Source organism: Mustela erminea, chromosome 1 (assembly GCF_009829155.1).
Source record: "Mustela erminea isolate mMusErm1 chromosome 1, mMusErm1.Pri, whole genome shotgun sequence".
Lineage (NCBI taxonomy): Eukaryota > Metazoa > Chordata > Mammalia > Carnivora > Mustelidae > Mustela > Mustela erminea.
The window spans coordinates 113,240,007-113,265,045 of NC_045614.1; the positions used below are offsets into that span (position 1 = coordinate 113,240,007).

Sequence of the window (25,039 nt, forward strand, 5' to 3'; positions counted from 1 at the left end):
GTATTTTTTTTATTTATGGAAAGTACGATTTGGTCGATATTACCTTCTATATTTTATTACATGTGAGAAAAGACCAAACACAAAGCTGAACTTCCTCTGTCCTTCTAGCTTGAGTCTCTCCACGTAGCACAGTTGGGGAAAAATGACCTGATCAAATAAATGATTCTAAGGGAAGAGGTGCCAGGTCCTAGTGAGGTGGGGAACAAAGGCCAAAGGAAGTGTAGAAGAAATTAAACTTCCTTATAACTGCAGCCCACTGACAGATACTTGAGGTGGGTAGAACACAACATTCTTCCAGGAGCTCCCAATCTTAAGGTTAATGTCTTCCTAGAGGGGAAAACAACCTTAGCTTGACAATAGCTAGGCTGCCAGTGTCCCAAGAGTCTTCTTTAGCATATGAAAATCCTTTTGGAAACTTCCCCCAACTCCATAGTGTACAATCAGCTGCTCCTCACAATCTCAGGGTAGCCCTTTCTGCTTCCGGGTCCTGTCCCATACTATAAAAACACATTTTTGCACCGAAGAAGTCCCAAGAATGAATTCTTGAGGCTCCGTACCCCAACATTTCCACATCACTAGGAGAATGGACATGGCACAAGAGGAACAGAAGGAACTGTGCCATGGGAAAAGGGGTGCACAGGATCTGAAGAAAGGGCTGGAGCTGGAGTTGGCTCCTTCCTCTGCCTGCCTAGAACCTCCACCCTTCCTTCACATCTCTGTCCCCAACTCCGCCCGTCTCTGCCCCACCAGCCCCCAACTGATCTAAGATGTTTCTACCCGTTCATTATAGAAGTTCATTATAGAAGTAGATATTGGCCCAGAATGGCTCTGAGGGAGAGCCAAATGATGAACAGAAATAAAAATAAGGGTACCTAGCCTCATTTGATATTCTGAGAACAGGGAACTAAAATACTGGTAATTTGAATGATGTGGAAAACAAGGCAGGAGAAAATTTATTAAATTTCCTTACCCACGGACAAGCCCTTAAAACAGCAGAGTGACATTCCTCTAGGGACTCAACCGCCTCTACCTTAACACTTTGCTAAGGGATAAGGGCAAAGGGCAATCATAGCCTGACTGACCTCCTACCCCCAACCAGGATCCTGTAAGTCTACTCTAACAATTCCTTTGGAAACTTCCTTTATCTCCAGACCCTCTAAGATAGTGTTGACAATCATTCCCAAGCACACCGCCCACTGATATACAGCTAAAGGGTCTCACACAAAGGTTTTTTCACTGGTAATAAATAACCTTTTTCCCAACAATAGCTAGCCCCTCAAGGTCCTGGAAACCTTGCTTCCAAAACTCCTCAGAGACTTACACCATCCCTAACCTCCTCCCCAAATTGCAAGCATATAATGGACCACTCCTCACAGCCTGGTGGCAGCAGCTCTTTCTGCCCACGGGTCCTGTCCCCATGCTTTAATAAACCACCATTTTCTACCAAAGATGTCTCAAGAATTCTTTCTTGGTCATCGGCTCCAGACCTCACCCCACCGAATCTTATTTATATTCTAAGACTTCATCATGAACATGTCTTGAACAGGGGTGCAGGGAATATAGTCAGACTGCTTTTCTAAACATCTGCATATGCACATGTGGATGACTGACTTCAATGCAGCCCAGTCTGCTCTAAATTCAAATGATGGAGATTTCAAAAATTATTACAATCAACAAAACTACTGGCATTTTGGTATATAAAAATAGCACCAAATACCAGAATAACCCAAACTGTGATTATCACTAAAGTAACTAAATGACTGCTTTCAATGGCTGGTGTACATTCTAACACAACATGAAAGCTTGGATGTCTGACATGAAAGCTCTGTCACTGCCATTCGTGCTTAACTCTGAATGTACATCAAAAATATTCCTGCCCACAATGATTCTGTGGGTTTGGGCCCAGATGTCAGTATTTTTACAAGTTTCTAAGGTGATTCTGACACATACTTCCAGTTAAGACAGAGTGACTGTATTAGAGGATGTTAAATATTATTCCACTCAACTCCCAAATAGTCCACTTAGTCACAGCAAAATGTTAAGATCTCACACACAGAGCTGCTTTGCTTACAAATCCATTACTAATCTCATCATCTCCCTGGGTTAGTTTTATTTGATGAGTACCACAGTGGCACTAAAAAAAAAAAAAAAAAAATTAAACTTCTCTTCTCCCACCACCACAAGAAGTTATTTTAAACTAACACCTCAAAGGAGGATTTAAGAGGGAATCAACTGAGGGGTGAGCTGGGAACTAGCCGTTTACTTTGAAAGTAAAGCTATCAATCCACAGCGTGGAATAAGGAACAGGAAGGAGTGAAGTTAGGATAGAAAGGGGAAGCTAGATAATCATCAGATTCTTCCTAAAACACACCTTCATGGCACAGATTCACTATTTTTTTTATAATGATAACAACTCAACATGTATGCTTATGTTCAAATGCAAAGAAAAGCATTCCCTCACAGTATAATCTACTTTCATCATATATTTTACTATAATCTATGAAACTATTACTCAAACTAACACTAAAAATCAAAAGTTGATTATACTATTTGGATATAGTGGGCCAGTTTCTTTTTTTCTCTTTTTGGAGAATGGAGGGGCAGAGACAGAATCTTAAGCAAGCTCCATGATCCTGAGATCATGACCTGAGCCAAAAATCAAGAGTTGGACACTAAACCTACTGAGCCACCCAGGCGCCCCACAATGGGTCAGTGCTCTTTTTTTTTTTTTTAAATATATATATTTCTTTAATGTGACAGAGAGAGCGCACAAGTAGGCAGACCGGCAGGCAGTGAGAAGTGGGGGAAAGCAGGCTCCTCACTGAGCAGAGAGCCCGATGCAGGGCTTGATCCCAGGACCCTGAGGTCATGACCTGAGCCGAAGGCAGAGGCTTAACCCACTGAGCCATCCAGGCGCCCCAGGCCAGTAGTCTTAATCTAAATTTATTTCCTTTGATTTTTCATCTGTGTATAATGAGAAACTTAAATTTATTAACATACCTTGGGTCAAGAAGACTCCTCAGAAATTTGAAAAGCAAAACCTGGTTCTGAATTAAAAAAACAATAAAAAATACAAATAAACATTAAAAAAACAAATTCTTCACACTATGCCAAACTAGAAAACCCCTTTATTTCTTTTTAAAGATTTATTTATTTATTTATTTATTTATTTATTTATTTTTTTGACAGACAGAGATCACAAGTAGGCAGAGAGGCAAGCAGAGAGACAGGGAGAAGCAGGCTCCCCATCGAGCAGAAAGCCTGACGCAGGACTCGACCCCAGGACCCTGGGATCATGACCTGAGCTGAAGGCAGAGGCTTTAACCCACTGAGTCACACAGGTGCCCCTAGAAAACCCCTTTAAAGTACACAAATTTCCATTAAGTCTTCTGTACAGATCTAAGAAATTCTAAAGAGTCATTGGGAGGTCATTTCCTCCCAGTAATTCAAATCACTGTCACACATTCTATTTTGAGTGCAGAAGAAACAAGTGCATTGTTAACTGCCCCTCCCTCAATGGCCCTCTACTAAGATACACCCCTTAGTGGTTCTCAGTGGGAGGACCCTGGGAATGGCAGGTGCTCTGAACTGCTGTGATAACAATGTGTTCTGGCCACACAGAGGGCTTCACACTGCCTCACCTGGTCCTCTTCTTGTGAGGATAGCCTATTGGGAGATCATCTAAGTAGGGGGGTAGTTTGAAGCCCAAACATCAAGCAGCACCAAAAAAGTTCATCAACTCCCCCAATGTAATCAACTACAGAAGAGACAACACACTGCAACATGTTAGCAGGTAATATGCCATAAAATCTGGGTTCTGTTTCTTCCACTTATTTGCTATGTGACTTGGTATAAACCACTGTCTCTCTTAGCAATTCAGTTTACTTATGTGAAAAAGAGAACAGCAATATCTTCTCTGCCTTCTGCACAGGGTAGAGGTGAGAATTAAATGAGATACACCTTAAAATACCCTATGAATATAAATAATGTTTTTAAGTTCTTTTTTTTTTTTTTAAAGATTTTATTTATTTATTTTACAGAGATCACAAGTAGACAGAGAGGCAGGCAGAGAGAGAGAGGGAAGCAGGCTCCCTGCTCAGCAGAGAGCCCGATACGGGACTCGATCCCAGGACCCTGAGATCATGACCCGAGCTGAAGGCAGTGGCTTAACCCACTGAGCCACCCAGGCGCCCTGTTTTTAAGTTCTTAAGAAAGCTAAGCAAAATTTATAGCTTAGTTTTTCTTTTTTCTTTATTTTTGGATACATTCAAACTTTACCTGTACAAAGCATGGAACTCAAAACTGGAAAGGATTAATGTAATTTAGAAGGTGACATTTAGAATATATTTATCAGTCTTTGATTTTCTTTGACTTTCTATCTTTTCCCTGGTCTATCATTTTGTTTTATTTAATATGATCTTCCTTCTGGTTATAACTTAATATTCTGGCTTTTGTTTTCATTTTAAGAATTCTCAGAATGATTAGTCAGAAGCATATTTCTTGCCACCAAGAAAGGTACGTTATAAAATTTGTGTGGGATTCTCTCATATTCAGTAAATCTCTGAAATAAATAAGCACTTCATTTCCTTAAAAGAAATGTGTATGACTCTACAACTACTCCACAAAAAGCTAGTTTAAAAAAAAAATCCATGATACTTCAGCTTTTTTATGTTTGTCTGATGAGTGACATTATATTCATTTACTTGTCTTCTCTGTCTCTAAGGATCTTGAGAGACTAAGGAAAATAGAAAATGCTGCACTGGGTAGGCTTACATTTTAAATGACAGTAACAGCACTAAAGATGAGGAGATTCATCAGAAACTGCCGACTTTTTTTTAAAGAGAGGAGAGGTTCTGTGGACTGAGAGTAGTTTTAGCAGAAATGTCCCCCTGCCCTCATCATTAGAATGGACTGGCTGACTCTCACATACTTCCTCAGTATCCTGAGCAATGCTCTATCTTCATTCAAGTCCAACTATTCTGCAACTGTCTTTTGGCTTATCCGTCTTCTTCCTCGAGCACAGGGATACATGTATATGTTTTTTATATCCTTGGCACGAAACAGTGTTTCTGGTTCACAGCAAGGACGTAATATTTGAATCCATAGATGTGTCTTTATCTTGAGTTAAAGAACCTCATCAGGCTGGACAGCCAAGCCTGATGTCTGGGAGTCACTTTTAACCTCTCCCATCACCTACAACTTCATTTGAAGCCCTACATGTTTTACTTCACAAACACATCCTGAACCCATCCATATCACTGCCACTTAATCCCCAACCTCACCATCTTCTGCCAAGACCCTTCACCTTCTAACTGGCCTAGGTGGTCTCTGTTCTCCATACGCTTTCTTTGCAGGTCCACTCCCTACATGATAAAACTAATTTTCTATATAAAATGAATCTGATAATGTTTTTTGGTGGAAAACTTTAATAATTCTCTAGGTTATCTAGAAGATACAATATAATTTCTTAGCACTACACATAAGATAGTTCAGTATCAGAGTGCAAACTCTGGTTTCTAGGCCCTATACCTTTAACTCCTCCCTCATTCAGACCTTTTCTGGCTCACCTGAATGCTCCTCCCACCACTACCCCCAGCATGTCAGGCTTCACAGACCTGGCCATTCTCTGGATATGCATGTTGTTTCATGCCTTCAAGTCTTTACATACACAGAATCCTCTATTTAGAAAGCTATTCTCAATTCTCTGACTGGAAAACTGGTGTCTATCACTCAGGACCCAGCCCAGGCATGTCTGGGAGCTCTTGCCAGCCTCAGACAGACAGTCTCTCTCTCTCTCTCTCTCTCTCCTCTTGCTTCTATAACACTTTCTCCACGTGTCTGGTGTGGCACTTATAACCTTGCATGTTATGTAAGTGCTTCTTTCTTCCACAGGGAAAATTAAAGAAAAAGCTGCACTCTTATTTGCAAACCACAGCCTACCATCCTGTCGTACATGGTGAGGCCACAGTTAAGTGTTTAAATTAATAGATTCCATATCTTTGTCTCTCATGCCAGGTGCCCTCCACTCACTGCCTTGACTTTCCTCTTGCATAGTTATCCCCTCCTACAATTATGGGCACTTGAGGACTCTAGGTCATGCTTTATGTTGTCATTGTCCTGTTCCCTACCCCTACAACTTGTGGCCCCAACAACAGTGAGCAAAACACACTATCAGCACCGCAATAATAGTGACAAGTGGAATACTATGTTCACTAAATCACACTTCAAATTGAGCATCTCAATATTCAACATTAATATAACTGTATTCTAGTTAAGATTTTCCCAGAAAGGGGTGCCTGGGTGGGTCAGCGGTTTAGGCCTCTGCCTTCGGCTCAGATTGTGATCTCAGGGTCCTGGGATTGAGCCCCGCGTCGGGCTCTCTGTTTGGCATGGAGCCCGCTTCCTTCTCTCTCTGCCTGCCTCTCTGCCCACTTGTGATCTCTGTCTGTCAAATAAATAAATAAAATCTTAAAAAAAAAAAAAGATTTTCCAAGAAAAATTCCAAATAGTCAGTATTAACCCAATTTGAGGATGACAAAAGTCTGAATAAATAATAAATAACATTAACCTCAAAGAGAATAGAGCTGTAGTTTCTATAGCAGAAAACAAAAAAAGAAAGGGGGGGTGGAATCTTCTATGGATTACTAATTCTAGATTAAGTACAGGGCATAGTTCTAAAAATGTTTTGGTGATGTTACTATTTATTATACATAAAGATGAACTCTTTCCAGATGCAGAGATCATCACACAACTGCTTCCAAATATATATACACACATACCATGTGTAGAAAATGCTTAAACGGCAACTATCTGTTGAGGAAATTACTACAAAGTTCTTAAGTGAATATCCAATAATTGTCTCTCCACTAGATGCTTCTTCCCAATGTATTTTTGCCATATTTACCTGAAGTTTTTTAATGACTGTTTCAATCTGTTCAGAAAAGTGAATAGCAACCAGCTCTGCAGCTTTACAAGGCCTCAGGGATACAAGTTCCTAAAGTGAAAGGAAAAGATAAAATGATCTTTTATGTTAAGTTTAAATAGAATTTCCATAGATGTGAAGCATAATTACCTACTTCAGTATTTTCATGAGCTTCTACACTACACTTCAGAAGACCTCAATATAAGGTCCCAATTTAAAGGCACATTACAAGTGAACAAAATTAGAAATATGCCAGGTAAAACATTAGATTTTGATATAAAAGGTAATTCATGCTTAGAAAATGAAAGCACTAAAACTCTGGATTTAAGCCTTGATATCTACAGGATAAACAGAAGGAACAAGAGCTTTCCCAAATTTCCTGTCAGTGAATTTCACCCTTGAGCTTAAAGTAATAACTGAAGCAAAGAAAAAAAAAAGGGGATAGTTGCAATTTTTGCAGCTAAGAATTTGAAAACTTTACTCCTAATGGCTGGTAGATTTTGAAATAAGGAGTGTCTTAAAACATTTTAAGGTTACAAGTCTTAAATGAGACAAAGAAATTGACAACTGTTTATTTACCACTGTTAATAAGATCTATTTCTATTAAATTTAAGACTTCCAACCTGCCCTCTCCTTGAACTTTCCTAGAAATTACTGATACTTATCTTCCTGAAACTCTCTTCTAACTTGGTTTCTGTGGCCTACTCTTCTAACCTGCCCACTGTATGTTTACATCGCAAAAATGCAAAGATCAACACCACATCAATGTGGCATATTCTCAATTAAAAATGAGACAAGTTATTGTGACTGCAACATTGATGATATATCTAATATTTCTGTGTAGTACCTGTTCTTTAATAATAGTGAGCAGACACAAGTAATTATAGTTTAGACTACTTTTATATAATACGTATCAAAATAGAGAAGGCACAACTAATGAACAACACAAATGAAAAGGGGATATTATTACCGATCTGAAGGTATTAAAAAGAAATTATTACGAATTTATATCAAGAACTTGAAAATTCAGACAAAATGGATAAAAGTTCCTAGAAAAAATTGTTTAATAAACTGACTTAACAGGGGCGCCTGGGTGGCTCAGTGGTTTAAAGCTTCTGCCTTCAGCTCAGGTCATGATCCTAGGGTCCTGGGATCGAGCCCCACATTGGCCTCTCTGCTCAGCGGGGAGACTGCTTCCTCCTCTCTCTCTGCCTGTCTCTCTGCCTATCTGTGATCTCTGTCTGTCAAATAAATAAATAAAATCTTTAAAAACAAACAAACAAACAAATAAATAAATAAATAAACTGACTTAACAATTAAAAAGACCTACATTGATTTGTAATCACTAAGGAAATGAATGAATACTCAAAAATCATTCCATATGGAAAACTCCAGGCCCAAAGAGCTTCACTGGTAAGTTTTAGCAACCATTTAAGGAAGAAATAATGCCAACATTAATTAACCTCTTACAGGGAACAGGAAACAAAACAAAACAAAACCAAAACTTCAGCTCATTTTATGAGACTAGCACAATTTTTGACACCTAAATTCAAGGGGACAAAAAAGGATAACTATAGATAAGTCTTAATCATAAACATTGATACAAATATCCTAAATAAAAACAAAGTCCAACAATATTTGAAAAGGATACTATCAGGATCAAGTTACATTTATCCACAGAATTCAAGGCTGGTTTCATACCAATAAGATTCACGATAACTATATACTAAGAAAGAAAAGATGAAAAAACTCATTTATGAAAAAACTGTTAATATACCAGAAACAGAAGCCTTCCATAAAAATCCTTATAATAAACGTACTTATGTTGGAAATAAAAATTAAAAACAAACCATTAACTATAGCACTGTTACCATAAAAATATAAAATTATAATAGTTAATCTAATGAAGAACAGAGACCTATTTTCTCTATAGAGAAAGTTGTAAACCTTTACAGAAGCTCTTGAATAAAAACTTATAACCACAAGGTCATAGACTGGAAGACTCAATATTGTAAAGATGTCAATTAAATTTAAAATAACAGATTTAGTGCAATCCCTGTCACTATCATAAGGATAAAATAATTTTTTTTTTGATAGAACCTGACCAGCTAATAATAAAATATATTTAGAAGTACAGAAGGTTGACAGGCAGGGAGGATGGCAAAGTAAGAGGACCCTAAGCTTACCATTTCCTACCAATACAACTAGATAACACCTACACACCTACATTAGTGCAAATTACCCAGAAAATGACCTAAAGACTGTCAGAACAAACTCTCCACAGCTAAATATAGGGAAGAGACCCCAATGAAGCAGGTAGGAAAGGTAGAGACACACTAGGGAGCTAAATGGACTGACAGTCCTGTTAGTCCTGTGGACAGGAGGGATGGACACCTCAGGCACAGAGAGGGAAAACAGACTCTTGCATCAGGGAGCCTGCATGGGAAGATGAATCCCCATAACATGGCTTTGAAACCAGAGAGGCTAGATTTGTGAATTCTTTTTTTTTTTTTTAAAGATTTTTTTTTAAAGATTTTATTTATTTATCAGAGAGAGAGGGAGAGAGAGGGAGCACAGGCAGACAGAATGGCAGGCAGAGGCAGAGGGAGAAGCAGGCTCCCTGGCGAGCAAGGAGCCTGATGCGGGACTTGATCCCAGGACGCTGGGATCATGACCTGAGCTGAAGGCAGCTGCTTAACCAACTGAGCCACCCAGGCGTCCCTGGATTTGTGAATTCTTATAATCACAATTTTAAACTTGGAATTTTAAACTTGGAATTTTGGGATTTTAAACTTGGAACTTTGAAAATGAGCATTTTTTAGTAAGAGAGCATGGAGGGTGAGAGGAGACTAAGCCTCCACCCTTAAAGAGACAGCACAATAAACAGTCCTGAGGAAACACACAAAACAGAGCAGAACTAGTCTGAAAAATACATCAGACATAGGGGAGGGAGATTTGTTTGCTAATCTCAGAGCGTGTACTCAAGGGGTAGGGATCGTTAGGAGACCTCTCTAGGAACAAAGGAGCTGGTAGGCACCATTTCCTTCCTCTGCACCACTCCCCCCCACCCAAGCATGAACACACAGCCTCCTGCAGGAACCAACACAGCACCCATATTCTCTAACTTACATATACAACCACTGCACCCCAGCTCTCCTGTGGACATGCCTCCTCCAGCCAGGTCTCCATTCCAGGTCCCCTCCCACAGCAGATCCACACAAACCTTGCTAACAGCATGCATCCTGCCCCAGGGCACTTCAAAGAACCTGACCCCTCCAATCCAGCCAGCCTGGATCCCCAGAAGCTGCAAGTTTCCTCTGGCCAGTGTGGACCTTGCTAGCATGGCACACCCCACTTCCATAGTCTCCCGCAGTTCAGTGCTACCACATCTCTGGCAAACATATGGTCTAACTCACCTTAAGACCAAAGCAGCCCCAGACTGACCCACTAACAATACTGGGACAAACTCTGACCACAAAGGGCAAAGAGCTATTGCAGATAACTGGATTGAGAGCAAAGGCAGCTCAACCACAATAGTAGGATACAGGCAACAGCCATAGAAGACCCACTAAAGCACCAGGTTCTGGTGAACAGGGGACATCACACTGCAGGCACTATATGACCTCTTCTTCGTAAGGCCACAACTTTCAACAGCAGAAGACACAGCAGACTCTCCTAAAACACAGAAGCAGACACAGAGAGTCCAACAAAATGAAGAGACAAAGGAATACGTCTCAAATGAAAACAGGACAAAACCATGGCAAGAGAGCTAAATGAAAGAGATAATATGCCTAATAGAGAATTTAGGTTAGTGGTCATAAAGATACTCAGACTTGAGAAGAAAAGTAGAGGATCTCAGTAAGACTCTTAACAACGAGACAGAAAATATAAAAAAGAGCCAAACGGAGATGAAGAACTCAGTTACTGAAATTAAAAATATATTACATGAAATAAATAGCAGACTAGAAGAAGCAGAAGAATGGATGAGTGACCAGGAGGACAGAGTAATGGAAAGCAATCAAGCTGAACAGCAGAGGGAGGGGGGGAAAAAAAAGGAAATAGACTTAAGGAATTCAGAGACACCATCAAGTAGAACATTTACATTATGGGGATTCCCAGAGAAGAGAGAGAAAAGGGTACAGATAATTTATTTGAAGAAATAATGCGAAAAACTTCCTGATTCTGAGTGCTGTGAAGGGTAAACCTGGCAATTCACAGACCTGTACCCCTGGGGCTAATAATACATTATATGTCAATAAAAAAATTAAAACAAAAACAAACCAAAAAACCCTTCCTGATTCTAGGAAAGGAAACAGAAATCCAGATCCAGGAGGCACAGAGATTTAACATAATCAACCTAAATAGGTCCTCACCAAGACACACAGTATTTAAAATGGCAAAAAGTACTGATAAAGAGAGAATTTTAAAAGCAGCAAGAGAAGACAGTTATGTATAAGGGAAACCACATAACGGTATCACTGATTTTTCAGCAGAAACACTGAAGGTCAAAAGACAGTGGCAAAATATATTCAAAGATTAAAAGAAAAAAAGTCTTCAGTCAAGAATACTCTTATCTAGGGGCGCCTGGGTGGCTCAGTGGGTTAAAGCCTCTGCTTTCGGCTCAGGTCATGATCCCAGGGTCCTGGGATGGAGCCCCGCATCAGGCTCTCTGCTCAGCAGGGAGCCTGCTTTCCTTCCTCTCTCTCTGCCTGCCTCTCTGACTACTTGTGATCTCTGTCTGTCAAATAAATTAAAAAAAAAGAATACTCTATCTAGCAAGGCTACCCATTCAGAATATGAAGACAGATAAAGAGTTTCCCAGACAAACAAAAGTTTACGGAATTCATTACCACTAAAACAGTCCCACAAGAAATGTTCTTTGAATGGAAAGAATGACAATAAGTAAAATTAAGAAAGCAGGAAACACAAAAGCATTAAAAATAAGTATATCTATGAAAATCAGTCAAGGCATTCACAAAATAAATGGATATAAAGTATGCCACCTTATACCTAAAACCTAGAAGGGAAAGGAGTAAAAAATGGGTTCAAACTTAAGTGACCATCAACTTCATATATGCATAAGGTGTTATATATAAACCTAAGGTAACCTCAAATCAAATCAGGAAAAGATATGCACAAAATAAAGAACAAAGAATCCAATTATACCACAAAGCCAACAACAAACGATGAAAGAAGAGAGCATGAGAGAAAGGAACAGAGGAAAATTACAAAAGCGTTAGTAACAAAATGGCAGTTAAGTACAGACCTATCAATAATTACTTTGAATGCAAAGGGACTAAATTCTTAGTAACAAAATGGCAGTTAAGTACAGACCTACCAATAATTACTTTGAATGCAAAGGGACTAAATGCTCCAATCAAAAGATACAGGGTGACAGAATGGATGAAAAAACAAGACCCATCTATATGAGACTCATCTATAAGAGACTCATTTCAGACCTAAAGACACATGCAGATCAGAAGTGAAGGGAAGAAAAAGCATTTACCATGCAAATGGAAGTGAAAAGAAAGCCAGGGTAACAATACTTATATTGGACAACTAGAGTTTAAAACAAAGAGTGTAAAGACAGAGAAATAAAAGACACTATATAATTATAAAGGGAACAATCCAACAAGATGTAACAACTGTAAGTATTTATAAATCCAACATGGAAGCACCCAAATACGTAAAGCAGTTAATAAAAAAAGTCATTTATAATAATATAGTAATTGGGTACTTTAACCCCTCCCTTACATGAATGTACAGGATCATCCAAACAGAAAGTCAACAAGGAAATAGTGGCTTTGAATGAAACACTGTACCAGATGGAAATCCACAGATCCATCCAGATATATTCAAAACATTCTAACCTAAGACAGCAGAAAAGACACTTTTTTTTCAAGTGCACATGGAACATTCTTCAAAACCAATCACAAGTTAGGTCACAACAAGTCCAGACAAAATGAGAAAGACTGAATTCATACCATGTATCTTTTCTAACCACAATGATATAAAACTAGAAGTCAACCAAAAGAAAGAGTCTGGAATGATCACAAATACATTGAGGTTAAGTAACATGGTACTAAACAATGAATGGGTCAACCAAGAAATCAATGAAAAAATGAAAAAAAAATGCTAATGGGGTGCCTGGGTGGCTCAGTCAGTTAAGCGTCTCCTTTTGGCTGGGGTCATGGTCCCAGAGTCCTGGGATTGAGCCCCATGTCAGGCTCCCACTTAGTGGGGAGTCTATTTCTCTCTCTTTTGCTCTGCCCTACCCTTGGCACATGCTCTCTCCCTCGTGCTCTCTCAAATAAGTAAAATCTTTAAAAAATTAAAAGAAAATGGAAACAAATGATAATGAAAATACAATGGTCCAAAATCTTCAGGATACAGCAAAAGTGCTCTAAAAGGGAAGTTTATAGCAATACAGGACTACCTCAAGAAGTAAGAAAAATCTCAAATAAACAACCTAAACTTATACCTAAAGGGGTTAGGAAAAAAAAAAAAAAAAAACCCAAAACAGTAGAAGGAAGGACATCAAGATCTGAAAAAACAGAACAGAGCAATGAAACCATGAGCTGGTTCTTTGAAACAAATCAACAAAATTGATAAACCTTGAGATAAATTCATCGAAAAAATACAGCAGGCTCAAATAAAATAAAAAATGAAAGAGGAGAAATAACAACGGACATCAGAGAAATACAATTATAAGAGACTATTATGAAAAATTACATGACAATAAACTGGACAGCCTAGAAAAAATGGATAAATTCCTAGAAACATATAACCTCCCCAAAATGAATCTGGAATAAATAGAGAATTTGAACAGACTGATAACCAGCAAAGAAACTAAATCAGGAAGCAAAAAACTCCCAGCAAACAAAAGTCCAGGACCAAATGGCCTCACAGGGGATTTCTACCAAACCTTTTTAAAATTATTTTTTAAATTAACATATAATGTATTATTTGCCCCAGGAGTACAGTCTGTGAATGATCAGGCTATCAAACATTTAAAGAAGAGTTAATACCTATTCTTCTCAAACAACTCCAAAAAATAGAAGAGGATATTCTATGAGAGTATGCCAGCATTCCCTGATACCAAGACCAGATATAGACCCTATGAAAAAGAGAGCTACAGGCAGATATCTCTGATAAACACAGATACAAAAGTTCTCAACAAAATATTAGCAAACTGAATGCACCAATACATTTAAAAAAATCACTTATTATGATCAAATGGAATTTGTTTGTTTCCGGGATGCAAGGGTGGTTCACTATTCACTAATCAATCAACGTGATTCATTACAACAAGAGAAAGAATAAAACCATATGACCATTTCGATAGATGCAGAAAAAGCATTTGGTAAAGTACAACATCTGTCCATGATAAAAAACGCTCAACAAAATAGGTGGAGAGGTAACATATCTCAACAGAATAAAGGCCACATATGAAAGACCTGCAGATAACGTCATATTAAATGGTGAAAAACTGAGAGGTTTTCCCCTATAAGTTTTCTATATTTCAAAATGAAAAATATTTTAAAGATTTATTTATTTATTAGAGAGAGTGAGTGTGCACATGTATATGAGAAGGGTCAGGGGGAGGAGGAAGGAAAAGAATCTCAAGCACATTCCCTGTTGAGCACAGAGCCCAACACAGGGATCGATCTCTGAACCTGAGACCATGGTCTGAGCCAAAATCAAGAGTCAAATGCTCAACTGACTGAGCCACCCAGGTGCCTCAAAATGAAAAACATTTTTTAAAAATCTAAAGAAACATGTTTTCTCTATATTGGAAAAACCACTGAAACTAGAGATTCTTTACCCGGAATCCACAGACCCAATCTAAGAATAGCTTTTAGGAGGTCTGTGGATCCTTGAGATTGTAAACAAAACTATGTAGCTTGTGTACATGCACAGTATATGAACAATATATGGATCCAAATCTTTCATTAGATTCTCACAGGAGTTCTATAATCCCTCAAGTGTTAAGAACCACTAATCTATGCACTGTGTCTGCTGTCAGAAAATTCTGAGGACCTTTCCCCCTATACAATGAATTTATTCACATTACTGCAGCCATGGAAGTTCTTCAACAAAAAGCCCATGTATTTGTAATTGTAGCCTTAAGAAATACGATAAAGTTCAAGGTAACTTGAAGTGGGGAAAATAACCCGTAGAAGTAATTGTTGCGCAGTAAAAAATACTTCTTGTTTCTCCAGTATGAGTTTTCTGCTGCATGATTTGTTTACTCATTGATTAATTCATCACAAGGCACAGCTTCATTTTCAGGTATCTGGAGCCCATGTGCTCAAACCACTGCGTAATGCAGATGAAGTGAAATGAAGAAGAAGCCATAATGCAACTATGAAGACAAAGGGAATGATGAAAGGAAAAAGAACACAAAATGATTAAAGAAAAAAGATATAATGTATACAGAGAAAGATTTTCTTGGATTCTTTCCACATCTTGAAGATGTATTCAATTTTTTGTTAGCAGGAATAGGGTAACATTAAGTAACATGTATGTTCTCAATCCTACAGATGAAAAAAGCATAGCAATTACTTCAGACCACATACCTGGTGACTGACTGCCCCACCGTTCACACCACATGTTTCACGTAAGATGCTGTGCACATTTCCCATCTCTCTAAACTTTACGACCGTCAGGAACCCGAACAAAGAATTCACATCACAAGCAAGGTTTCCTCAAAGTTTCTGAGCTCATCCTTTCTTATCAATTTCCTTATGTATAACAATTTTTTAAAGATACTGAATAATCAAAATGGATAAAAGACCTCAACGTGAGACAGGAATCCATCAGAATCCTGGAGGAGAACATAGGCAGTAGCCTCTTCGATATCAGCTACCCCAACTTCTTTCAAGAGATGTCTCCAAAGGCAAAGGAAACAAAAGCGAAAATGAACTTCTGGGACTTCATCAAGATCAAAAACTTCTGCACAGCAAAGAAATAGTCAACAAAACAAAGAGGCAACCCATGGAATGGGAGAAGATATTTGCAAATGACAGTACAGACAAAAGGTTGATATCCAGGATCTATAAGGAACTTCTCAAACTCAACACACACAAAACAGTCAAAAAATGGGCAGAAGACATGAACAGACACTTCTCCAATGAAGACATACAAATGGCTATCAGACACATGAAAAAATGTTCATCATCACTAGCCATCAGGGAGATTCAAATTAAAACCACATTGAGATACCACCCTACACCAGTTAGAATGGCCAAAATTAGCAAGACAGGAAACAATGTGTGCTGGAGAGGATGTGGAGAAAGGGGAACCCTCTTACACTGTTGGTGGGAATGAAAGTTGGTACAGCCAACTTTGGAGAACAGTGTGGAGATTCCTTAAGAAATTAAAAATAGAGCTTCCCTATGACCCTGCAATTGCACTACTGGGTATTTACCCCAAAGACACTAATGTAGTGAAAAGAAGGGCCATCTGTACCTCAATTTTTAAAGCAGCAATGGCCATGGTCGCCAAACTATAGAAAGAACCGAAATGCCCTTCAACAGACGAGTGGATAAGGAAGATGTGGTCCATATACACTATGGAGTATTATGCCTCCATCAGAAAGGATGAATACCCAACTTCTGTATCAACATGGACAGGACTGGAAGAGATTATGCTGAGTGAAATAAGTCAAGCAGAGAGAGTCAATTATCATATGGTTTCACTTGGAGGACATGGGGAGTTAGAGAGGAGAAGGGAGTTGGGGGAAATTGGAAGGGGAGGTGAACCATGAGAGACTATGGACTCTGAAAAACAATCTGAGGGGTGAAGTGGCGGGGAGGTAGGAGGTTGGGGTACCAGGTGGTGGGTATTATAGAGGGCATGGATCGCATGGAGCACTGGGTGTGGTGAAAAAATAATGAATACTGTTATGCTGAAAATAAATAAATAAATAAATAAACAAAACAAACAAACAAACAAAAAAAGAAATAATTCAAGCAAAGAGAGTCCATTATCATATGGTTTCACTTATTTGTGGAGCATAACAAATAACATGGAGGACATGGGGAGATGGAGAGGAGAAGGGAGTTGAGGGAAGTTGGAGGGGGAGATGAACCATGAGAGACTATGGACTCTGAAAAGCAATCTGAGGGTTTTGAAGGGGCGGTGGGTAGAAGGTTGGGGGAGCCAGGTAGTGGGTATTATGGAGGGCAAGTATTGCATGGAGCACTGGGTGTGGTGCATAAACAACGAATTCTGTTACGCTGAAATTAAAAAAAAAAAAGATACTGAATAATCATGTATCTTTCACTATAGCACTCAACCTATCACCAGAAGTTCCTCCACCCGCAGCAGATCCATGCTACAAGAAGAAAAGCTATAGATTTGTTATCTCCAAAGCAGTATTACCTCGACATCTTTCATTATACTTTTGTTTTTTTTAATTATCAGTGATCCATTAAACAGAATAGATTTAAAAAAAAACCAGCTAACTCTGTTGGTTTTTGAGATGCAGCGTACATGATGAATCTAAGGAAACTAATTGGAGGACTGATTCTGGGGCCCCTCCTAAGAATGCACTGTGACCACATGTTCATCACACATGCATTAGTCTCTCCATTTAGGTATCTATAAGCTTGTTTTCTAAAAAGTTCTTGCTCCAAAGTCAATTCCTGTATTCTTGTAACACAGCATGTATAAACAAAATGAGAATCGCCACTCTGTTATATAAGAGAGAGAAATACATCGGAGAAAACGACGCATTAGAGGACTGTTTGTAAAATTCCACTGGGTGACTGGGGGGAATGGCTCCCTATCCCATTTCAGGGAGAACGACCAATACTATTCTCAGAGTCATTCTAAGGTTCTAAAAACCCACAATATTCCAGCTTGTCGTCCGGCTGATTGAACTTGGGTTATTTTCAGAAGTCATGATAGAATACATTGTATTATGACATGGACTTTATGAATATGAATACAAGGTGAAATAAATAATCTGAAAAAGATGTTAATCCTCAAGTCGATCAACTTTATATGACACTGGGTGTTACTTAGTTAGCGTATACTTGATTTGGGTCATATCCATACAAATGGAGAAGTTTCAAAAGTTTTAATTGAATCAGCACCTCTATATGATCCATAGCTTTCTGCCATACAGACTGCTTCTCCTCTGCACTGTGTCCAGGAATGGATAAGATATTGTGAATGTAGTTAAAGACTTCTTCCTGAAGAACACAAGACAATGCAACTTATTCATTCATTCACTCAAGCAATAGTCAATCACTATCCACTATCTGTAACAGTCTTGGTAAGTATCTACTATTTGGAGATGGTAAGCCACTTGTAGATAGTTAAATTGCTGGAAAACTGACACTAAAGAGAATGAATTTAATGTTTAGGGTAGACTCTTGGAAGTTGCAAATCCACTCCAATTAATTTTGATCTCAATTCGTTAACCAAATGAGGGAATATCATATACTTTTATCTTTGGTGGAACCTATCTACATTCCTAATTTCATCTCACATCATGCCCTTCTCTATTATCCTTGTCCCTATCCTACAATACTTTGCTGCTGGCTTTTGCTTGACTGGCTTCATCTCAAATTCCAAAACCCAGTCTCTATGTCACCTCCTCCAAGATTCCTTCCCTGGCTTCTCTGTAGAAGTCAGTTTCCCCAATATCTTCCCAAGTTGCGCCCATTTTCTCCTCTCAAGCACTCATCACATCTATAATTAAGTATCTGGTTTCCTTACTGTCAGTCTCCATCACTAGATTGTAAGTTCCAAAGTTGCAGCAACTAGACCTATTTTAATGATCAGTGTATACTGGGCTAATAGTAAGCACTTGATAAAAACCTGCTGAATAAATGAAAAACAACAACAACAACAAAAACAAACCCAACATTGAATCAGCAAACAGATGTCCCAACATTTCTCCTGAATAGTTATACCTACTTAATAGTTATGTCTACCTAATAAGGGGAGGAGAGGACTGAGTAAGAAAAAAAGGGTAAAGCAGTCTCATAACTCACCTCCCTTAGAGGGTCACGTAAGTAGCAATCAATTATTTTGTCATATTGGTGTTCTCGTTCATACATAAACTCACAAATTTGATAGCTATAACATAAAAGGGAAAACTTCAGAGTACCAAATAGACAGGCGGTTATTAGCTTATTGTTTCAAGAGCTTTGCTCACAGAGGTTAGTGTCAAGAAAAATGAATATAGTAGATGTTATTTCTACTGTGAAATGAAGTTACAGTATTTAAGGGACAGGAGTGGCTGCCATTCCTCTAAATACACATTTAAAATGCTGCTGAATATGAATACTATATGTTAGAAGAAATTTCAAAGCTGGGTACAAAATAAATGTTAAAGCAACAATGTGTCACATAAAACCAGTTAATATATTAGTCATCAATTAAACTATATGATGTTTCTCTGTTGAATTAAATATGGCAAATGAAATAGTCAACAAATGAGATAAATGTTAACATAATGTATCTTATTTGTTATCTCAAATTCTGCACTGTTTAGAATATGTTTGAATAAGGTAACACAAAAATCTATAAAACAATGGAAATTTTAAGTAAAGAAAAACTAAACTAGTAAATCATAAGACTTACTTCATTTTCATACTAAAACAAATGCACAAGCACTTCAAATTTACTCAGTGTTAATTTACGCAAATGTAACTTAATTTCTAGACTTGAAAGACCAGAACTTTTGCATTTAGGCTTTCTGCTGTTATTTATATAGCTTTCTTAATCAAGGATTGGCAATGCATCAACTGGGCCTCCAGGTAGAGAAGTCTAACTTAGGATATGGGAACTAACGTATACGTTGAAAACAACTTACAATTCTGCTTTCTCTGCCATCCGGATGAGCCGACTCTCTTCAAACTGAACTATGCCTCCAGCCTGCAGCAATTCTAAAAGGACCTGAACATTTAAAATAAACACTTTGGAATCAACTTTTATTTACTAGCTCTGTAAGAGTCCACTCAGCTACACAAACTGTAACTTTTTTTTTTGGTTGGTCATATTACTTGAAGTTTTGGCTTGGCTTTCCCATGTATGAGGTACCAGGAGACTACCATCATAATGTTAGTGATACTGTAATTAAATCTCACAAAAAGATAAATGGCTCTATTTTTCAAACATGGAAGGAATGTCATAGTGTTTATAAATAAAGTCTTATTAGACTATCTAATTAACCCTCCACTAAGCCAAAAATGTCCATGTATTTATCTGGTGCTTTAATAGCTCATGGTTCTTTAAAATCTAGTGTCCACAGGCAGTATCCATGTTTACATGTTAATTTCTCTAATTAAACACTGGGGTTTCTCATGGCAGCATTACTCACAAGAGGCAAATGGTGGAAACAACCCAAATGTCCCTTAATGGACAAATGGATGTACAAAATATGGTATATGCATAAAATGGAATATTATTCAGTCTTAAAAGGGAATGAAATCTGACACCTGCTAGAAGATGGATGAACCTTAAAAACATGCTAAGCAAAATAAGCCAGTCACAAAAGGACAAATACTGTGTGATTCCATTCATATGAAGTACCCAAAGTAGTCAAATTCAAAGTAGCCAAATTCGAAAGTGGAACGGTAGCTGTCAGGGGCTGAAAAAGGTGGTATTGGGGAGTTATGGTTTAATGGGTACAGAGTCTCAGTTCAGGAAGATAAAGTTCTGAAGATAGACGGTGATGATGGTTATACAACAATGACACAGACTTCAAGCCACTGAATTATATACTTAAAGTGGTTAAAATCAATTTTATGGTATATATATTTTACCATAAAAACAAACACACCCTGGAGTTCATATAATTAATCCTTACCACACCAAGTAGATGAATAAAAAAGTGACTAGGATGTTGAGACTGAATCATTAATATTTTTAAATAAACCTTAAAATAGAATAGAATCATTACATAGTCAATAGGACAATGTGAGAAAGCTTTCTCTTATACTTAAGTTCAAGATCCAAAGGAACATGACCCTTCCAGAACTTTAGGAAACCATTCAACAAAGTACTTTTCTAACACAGGAAACTGATTAACTCTTAAGTTAAACAAAGACAAAAAGGGGGAGAAGAAATGAAACCTATCTCTATTTTACTTTTCAGAACCCTAATTTGGTCCATTTTGAGCACTGTAATGTACTGTTAGACAGAACCATGGAGTGAACCCATCTCCTGGGAGCCTCAATTTGGAATAACATAATAGAAATGCCATTGCTGGAGCCAGTCTTACCAACTCAACAGAGCTGACTGTTACATTTTCAGGAATTGTGTATGCCAGTTGTTAAGCACAGCAATTGTTACAAAATTAAATTATATAAACTTATAATACACTAAATTTTAAAAAGTAATTAACATTCAAAACTTACCACTTCCCAATTATTTTACTACATTTTACTATGCATGCTCTTGGGGTTAGTTACTGCATCTGTATGGTGGAAATATTATATAAGGGGATGGTACTATGCATCTCTTCCCAGTTCTATGTTTAAAACATCATTTTGGTAGGCTGAAATCAGCCATAGAGATCCGTACTTACACTAGGGAAATTAGCAAATGCTGTAAAAATCAGGTGTTACTGTATCTTTAAGGGATGTAAAACAAATAAAAACAAAAGCCCACATGCCCTCCAAAGCCTAAAATATTTACTCTTTGGCCCTTTACAAAAAAAAAAAAAAAAAAAAAAAATTAAAAAAATTTGCCAATCCCTGGATAAGAGAGTGATGGAAATAAGGCAATCAAACTTAAAAGTGTGCATGTCAGAATCATTATACTGTGCATAGCACAAAAAACTAAGTTATTATTTTTCCAGTATTCAAGAGCTGAGCACAGAAGTCACTTCGCTGATGGATCTGTGGGTTCTGTCATGCTTTCACTGTTGTGTCTTCATTTTATTCACTTAAATATTGAAAATATCAACCAACATTTGTATCAGAACTACACCTGGGGAACCAGTTGTTAAAATTTTATCAGCATACCACCAGAAAACACTCAAAAACACTGCAGACACCAATTTTTATACATAACACATGACACAAGAGTGCTAGATTAGAAGGGACGGAAGGGGGTTCTGATCTTAGTTGTGAACTTGAGCAGTTTACTGTATCAATTTTCTTATTTCTCAAATGAGTTGAGAAAAAACCTGGATAGTCTCAAAGGGGACTTCCAAAAGTACAGCACTACTATATGAGGATTACTTTTCAGTTCGACTTTTACATTTAGATTTGATTTTTATTTCTGTGTAATTTAGTTTTTTATATTAAAAGCGCTTATCATTTTATATAGTAACACCACACATACCATCATTCACTTTTCCTGCCAAGAGAGAAATGGGGCAAAGTGAGGGGGTCCACATTATTAGCTGTATTCAATATAATTTGAGATAACCAAAATGTTATCAGTCATTCTCTCTCCTAAGCTTGTCTGCAGCAGTCACTGGGACACAGCTGTGCAGGCAAAAGGGTCACCTTGCTATCCTCTGTTCTTTATCCGAGTCTCAACATTCCAGCTGTTGGGCACTATTACAATAAAAAGAAGGCCAGCATGGCCCTGCAAGTACTTATATTTTGTAGCTTGCTTATCTGACAGACTCTGGCCATCAATTTTAAATAGGCTCTGTTGGGGCGCCTGGGTGGCTCAGTGGGTTAAAGCCTCTGCCTTTGGCTCAGGTCATGATCCCAGGGTCCTGGAATCAAGCCCTGCATCAGGCTCCCTCCTGCCTCCACCCCACCCCCTGCCTGCCTCTCTGCCTACTTGTGATCTCTGTCCGTCAAATAAATTAAAAAAAAAAAAAAAAAAAAAAAAAAAAGACAGCTGCAAAGGCTTCTATCTTTAAAAAAAAAAAAAAAAAAGTAGGCTCTCTTCGTGCTCACAGTTATAGTGGGGTAATCTTTGAAGGCTACTCCTGGGAGAGACACTCAAAGTGACTTAACTAGAAAAAAGTGGTAACCAAACAGTTATAATCTCTTAGTGATTAGTGGAGCGACAGATGGGATTCTAGTCTCCAGAAATGTTTACCCCTAATGCAGGGGGGCTATAGGACACTCCCTAAAGTTGGATGTCCCAATACTCAGGAGCCTGCAGCCTTTCTGGTTCAGAGCCACAGCAGCTAGGGTGGTTATCAGATAAATGGCCCAGGCAGAAAGCAGAACACAACAGGTGCCAACTGCTGCGACTTCATAGAGAAGGATGAGTAACTCTTTTTGATGTCATGCTGAATGCAGACAAGTCCAGCCTGCCTAAGAATTTAGTTTGATATAAATTGTTTACAAGTGTACCTTTAACAACTACCCACACTATTTTCTGGTTGCCACCATCTAGCACAGTATTAGGATTTGGCACAAGTAACTTTCCCCTTTCTTTCATGATGTCTAGCACAGAAGGATTCTTTCTAGCTTTTTCTGTCCTCTTTCCCATCCTTTAGCAAAAAGAGTTCCAGTAGTTCATACCTGCTGTCTTTCAGAGTGTCGGGAGTCATCATCAGGACTACAGAGGAATTCAAGGACCTGGTGAAAGAAAAGCTATTTTCTTTACTGGATACCAACATGGATGCCATAACACTGTAGTAATGAAAATAACAGGAAACACTCTTTCTGTATCATCAATTCACTCACACTTGGCCATAACAAGCCCCACAGATATATGGCTTCCTGACTAGCCTGTCAGAAGGCACAGCAGGTTCAAGGATGTTAACAACTTAATATGTATCTATCTTATCCTTACTATTCAGAAACATGGCAGGAAGACAGCGCCCTCTGTACACCTTAACCTTAAGATCCCTGAATACAATGGACCAGGCAAAGCATGGACTTTACAGAGTCAGGCCACCTGAATTTATTTGAGTCTTAACCTCTTTAACATTTAATAACAACACTTACTGCTGATAATAATACTTATTAAGTATGGACTTGGATGAGTGACATAACCCCTCCAAGGCTTAGTTTCCTCATCTGCAGAACAGAAGGTACCAACAATACCAATCTCAGGGCTACCAATACAATGGCAATGAGTCAACACATACATATAAAACCCTGGAACAGGAGCGCCTGAGTGGCTCAGTTGGTTAAGCATCTGTCTGCCTTTGGTTCAGGTCAGGAACCCCTGATGCTGGGATCAAGTCCCAATTTGGGCTCCCTGCTCAGCCAGGAGCCTGCCTCTACCTCTCCCTCTGCCGCTTCCCCTGCTTGTGCTCTCTCTCTCAAATGAATAAACAAAATCTTTAAAACAAAACAAAAAAACCCTGGAACAGAGCCTGGTACTATGAAGTGTTCAATAAATGCTAGTCATTACTGGGAACTTTCTCCAGATAAAAAGTGTTTTCTTTGCCACCTGCCTATGGATATACAGAAGATATCTAACTGGGATTAGGAGATACCTTCAGAGACAAAGTCACGTATAGGGAAATTCAGACTTTCTAATAATGATCTGTCTTCCAGATGATCAACATCATAGACGTGCTACCAACGAGAGGCATGAATTCTTAAATTGAAAAATTCTTGAGCAAAGAATTCTAGGCAATTTAGAGCAACAGAATAACAGCGAACGAAAATTTCTATAAACCAATCTCCACAAGCCATACTCCCAAGATAGCAAGTTACTAGGCGAAGTCATTCTATCCAGACACAACATCAAAAAATTGACAACTAATTTAATCCAAATTAAAAACCAGACCAGGCACCTACCTGATAAGACATTTACCTGCTAGGCTATTACATTAAGAAAATGTGTAGTCCAGTCATTTCCTATGAGCAGTAAAGAGAATAAAACCAATTCTCATCATTAAAGACACGCACCTGATCAAAAAGGGTTCTGTTTACAAACAAGGTATTGTCAGGCTTTGCAAGCTGCCGGGCAAGGAATGTGAAGAGACACCCAACTTGTGAGGGAGTGAAATCGGAATTCTCCACCATAACCTGGTGAGCAAAAGAGACCAGTTACTCCATACACCATCTGGTTTGACACAAAATTATACCATTAGAAAGGTGGCGAGAAGCCCTATTACTCTTCGAAGATCAGGAAAAGATTCTTTTATAGACTCTTTTGGGTTCAATGGAGTTCAATGCCAGGAGCACAAACTATTTTCATATTCTGAAAGGAAAACATTTCAGT

General features: G+C 38.3%; 1 protein-coding gene across 3 annotated transcripts in view; it reads right to left on the reverse strand.

The window, feature by feature from the left end:
- VPS8 (VPS8 subunit of CORVET complex) overlaps window positions 1-25,039 on the reverse strand; it is a 247,363-nt gene that overhangs the window by 93,979 nt on the left and 128,345 nt on the right. For all 3 annotated transcript variants that reach the window (XM_032338603.1, XM_032338586.1, XM_032338595.1), the window contains 7 exons: window positions 24,724-24,843; window positions 23,380-23,436; window positions 19,755-19,837; window positions 18,931-19,015; window positions 18,025-18,123; window positions 6,905-6,994; window positions 3,001-3,047 (listed from right to left, as the gene is read on the reverse strand). In XM_032338603.1, the coding sequence (XP_032194494.1) occupies window positions 3,001-3,047; window positions 6,905-6,994; window positions 18,025-18,123; window positions 18,931-19,015; window positions 19,755-19,837; window positions 23,380-23,436; window positions 24,724-24,843 (581 nt within the window). The remainder of the gene's footprint in view (window positions 1-3,000; window positions 3,048-6,904; window positions 6,995-18,024; window positions 18,124-18,930; window positions 19,016-19,754; window positions 19,838-23,379; window positions 23,437-24,723; window positions 24,844-25,039) is intronic.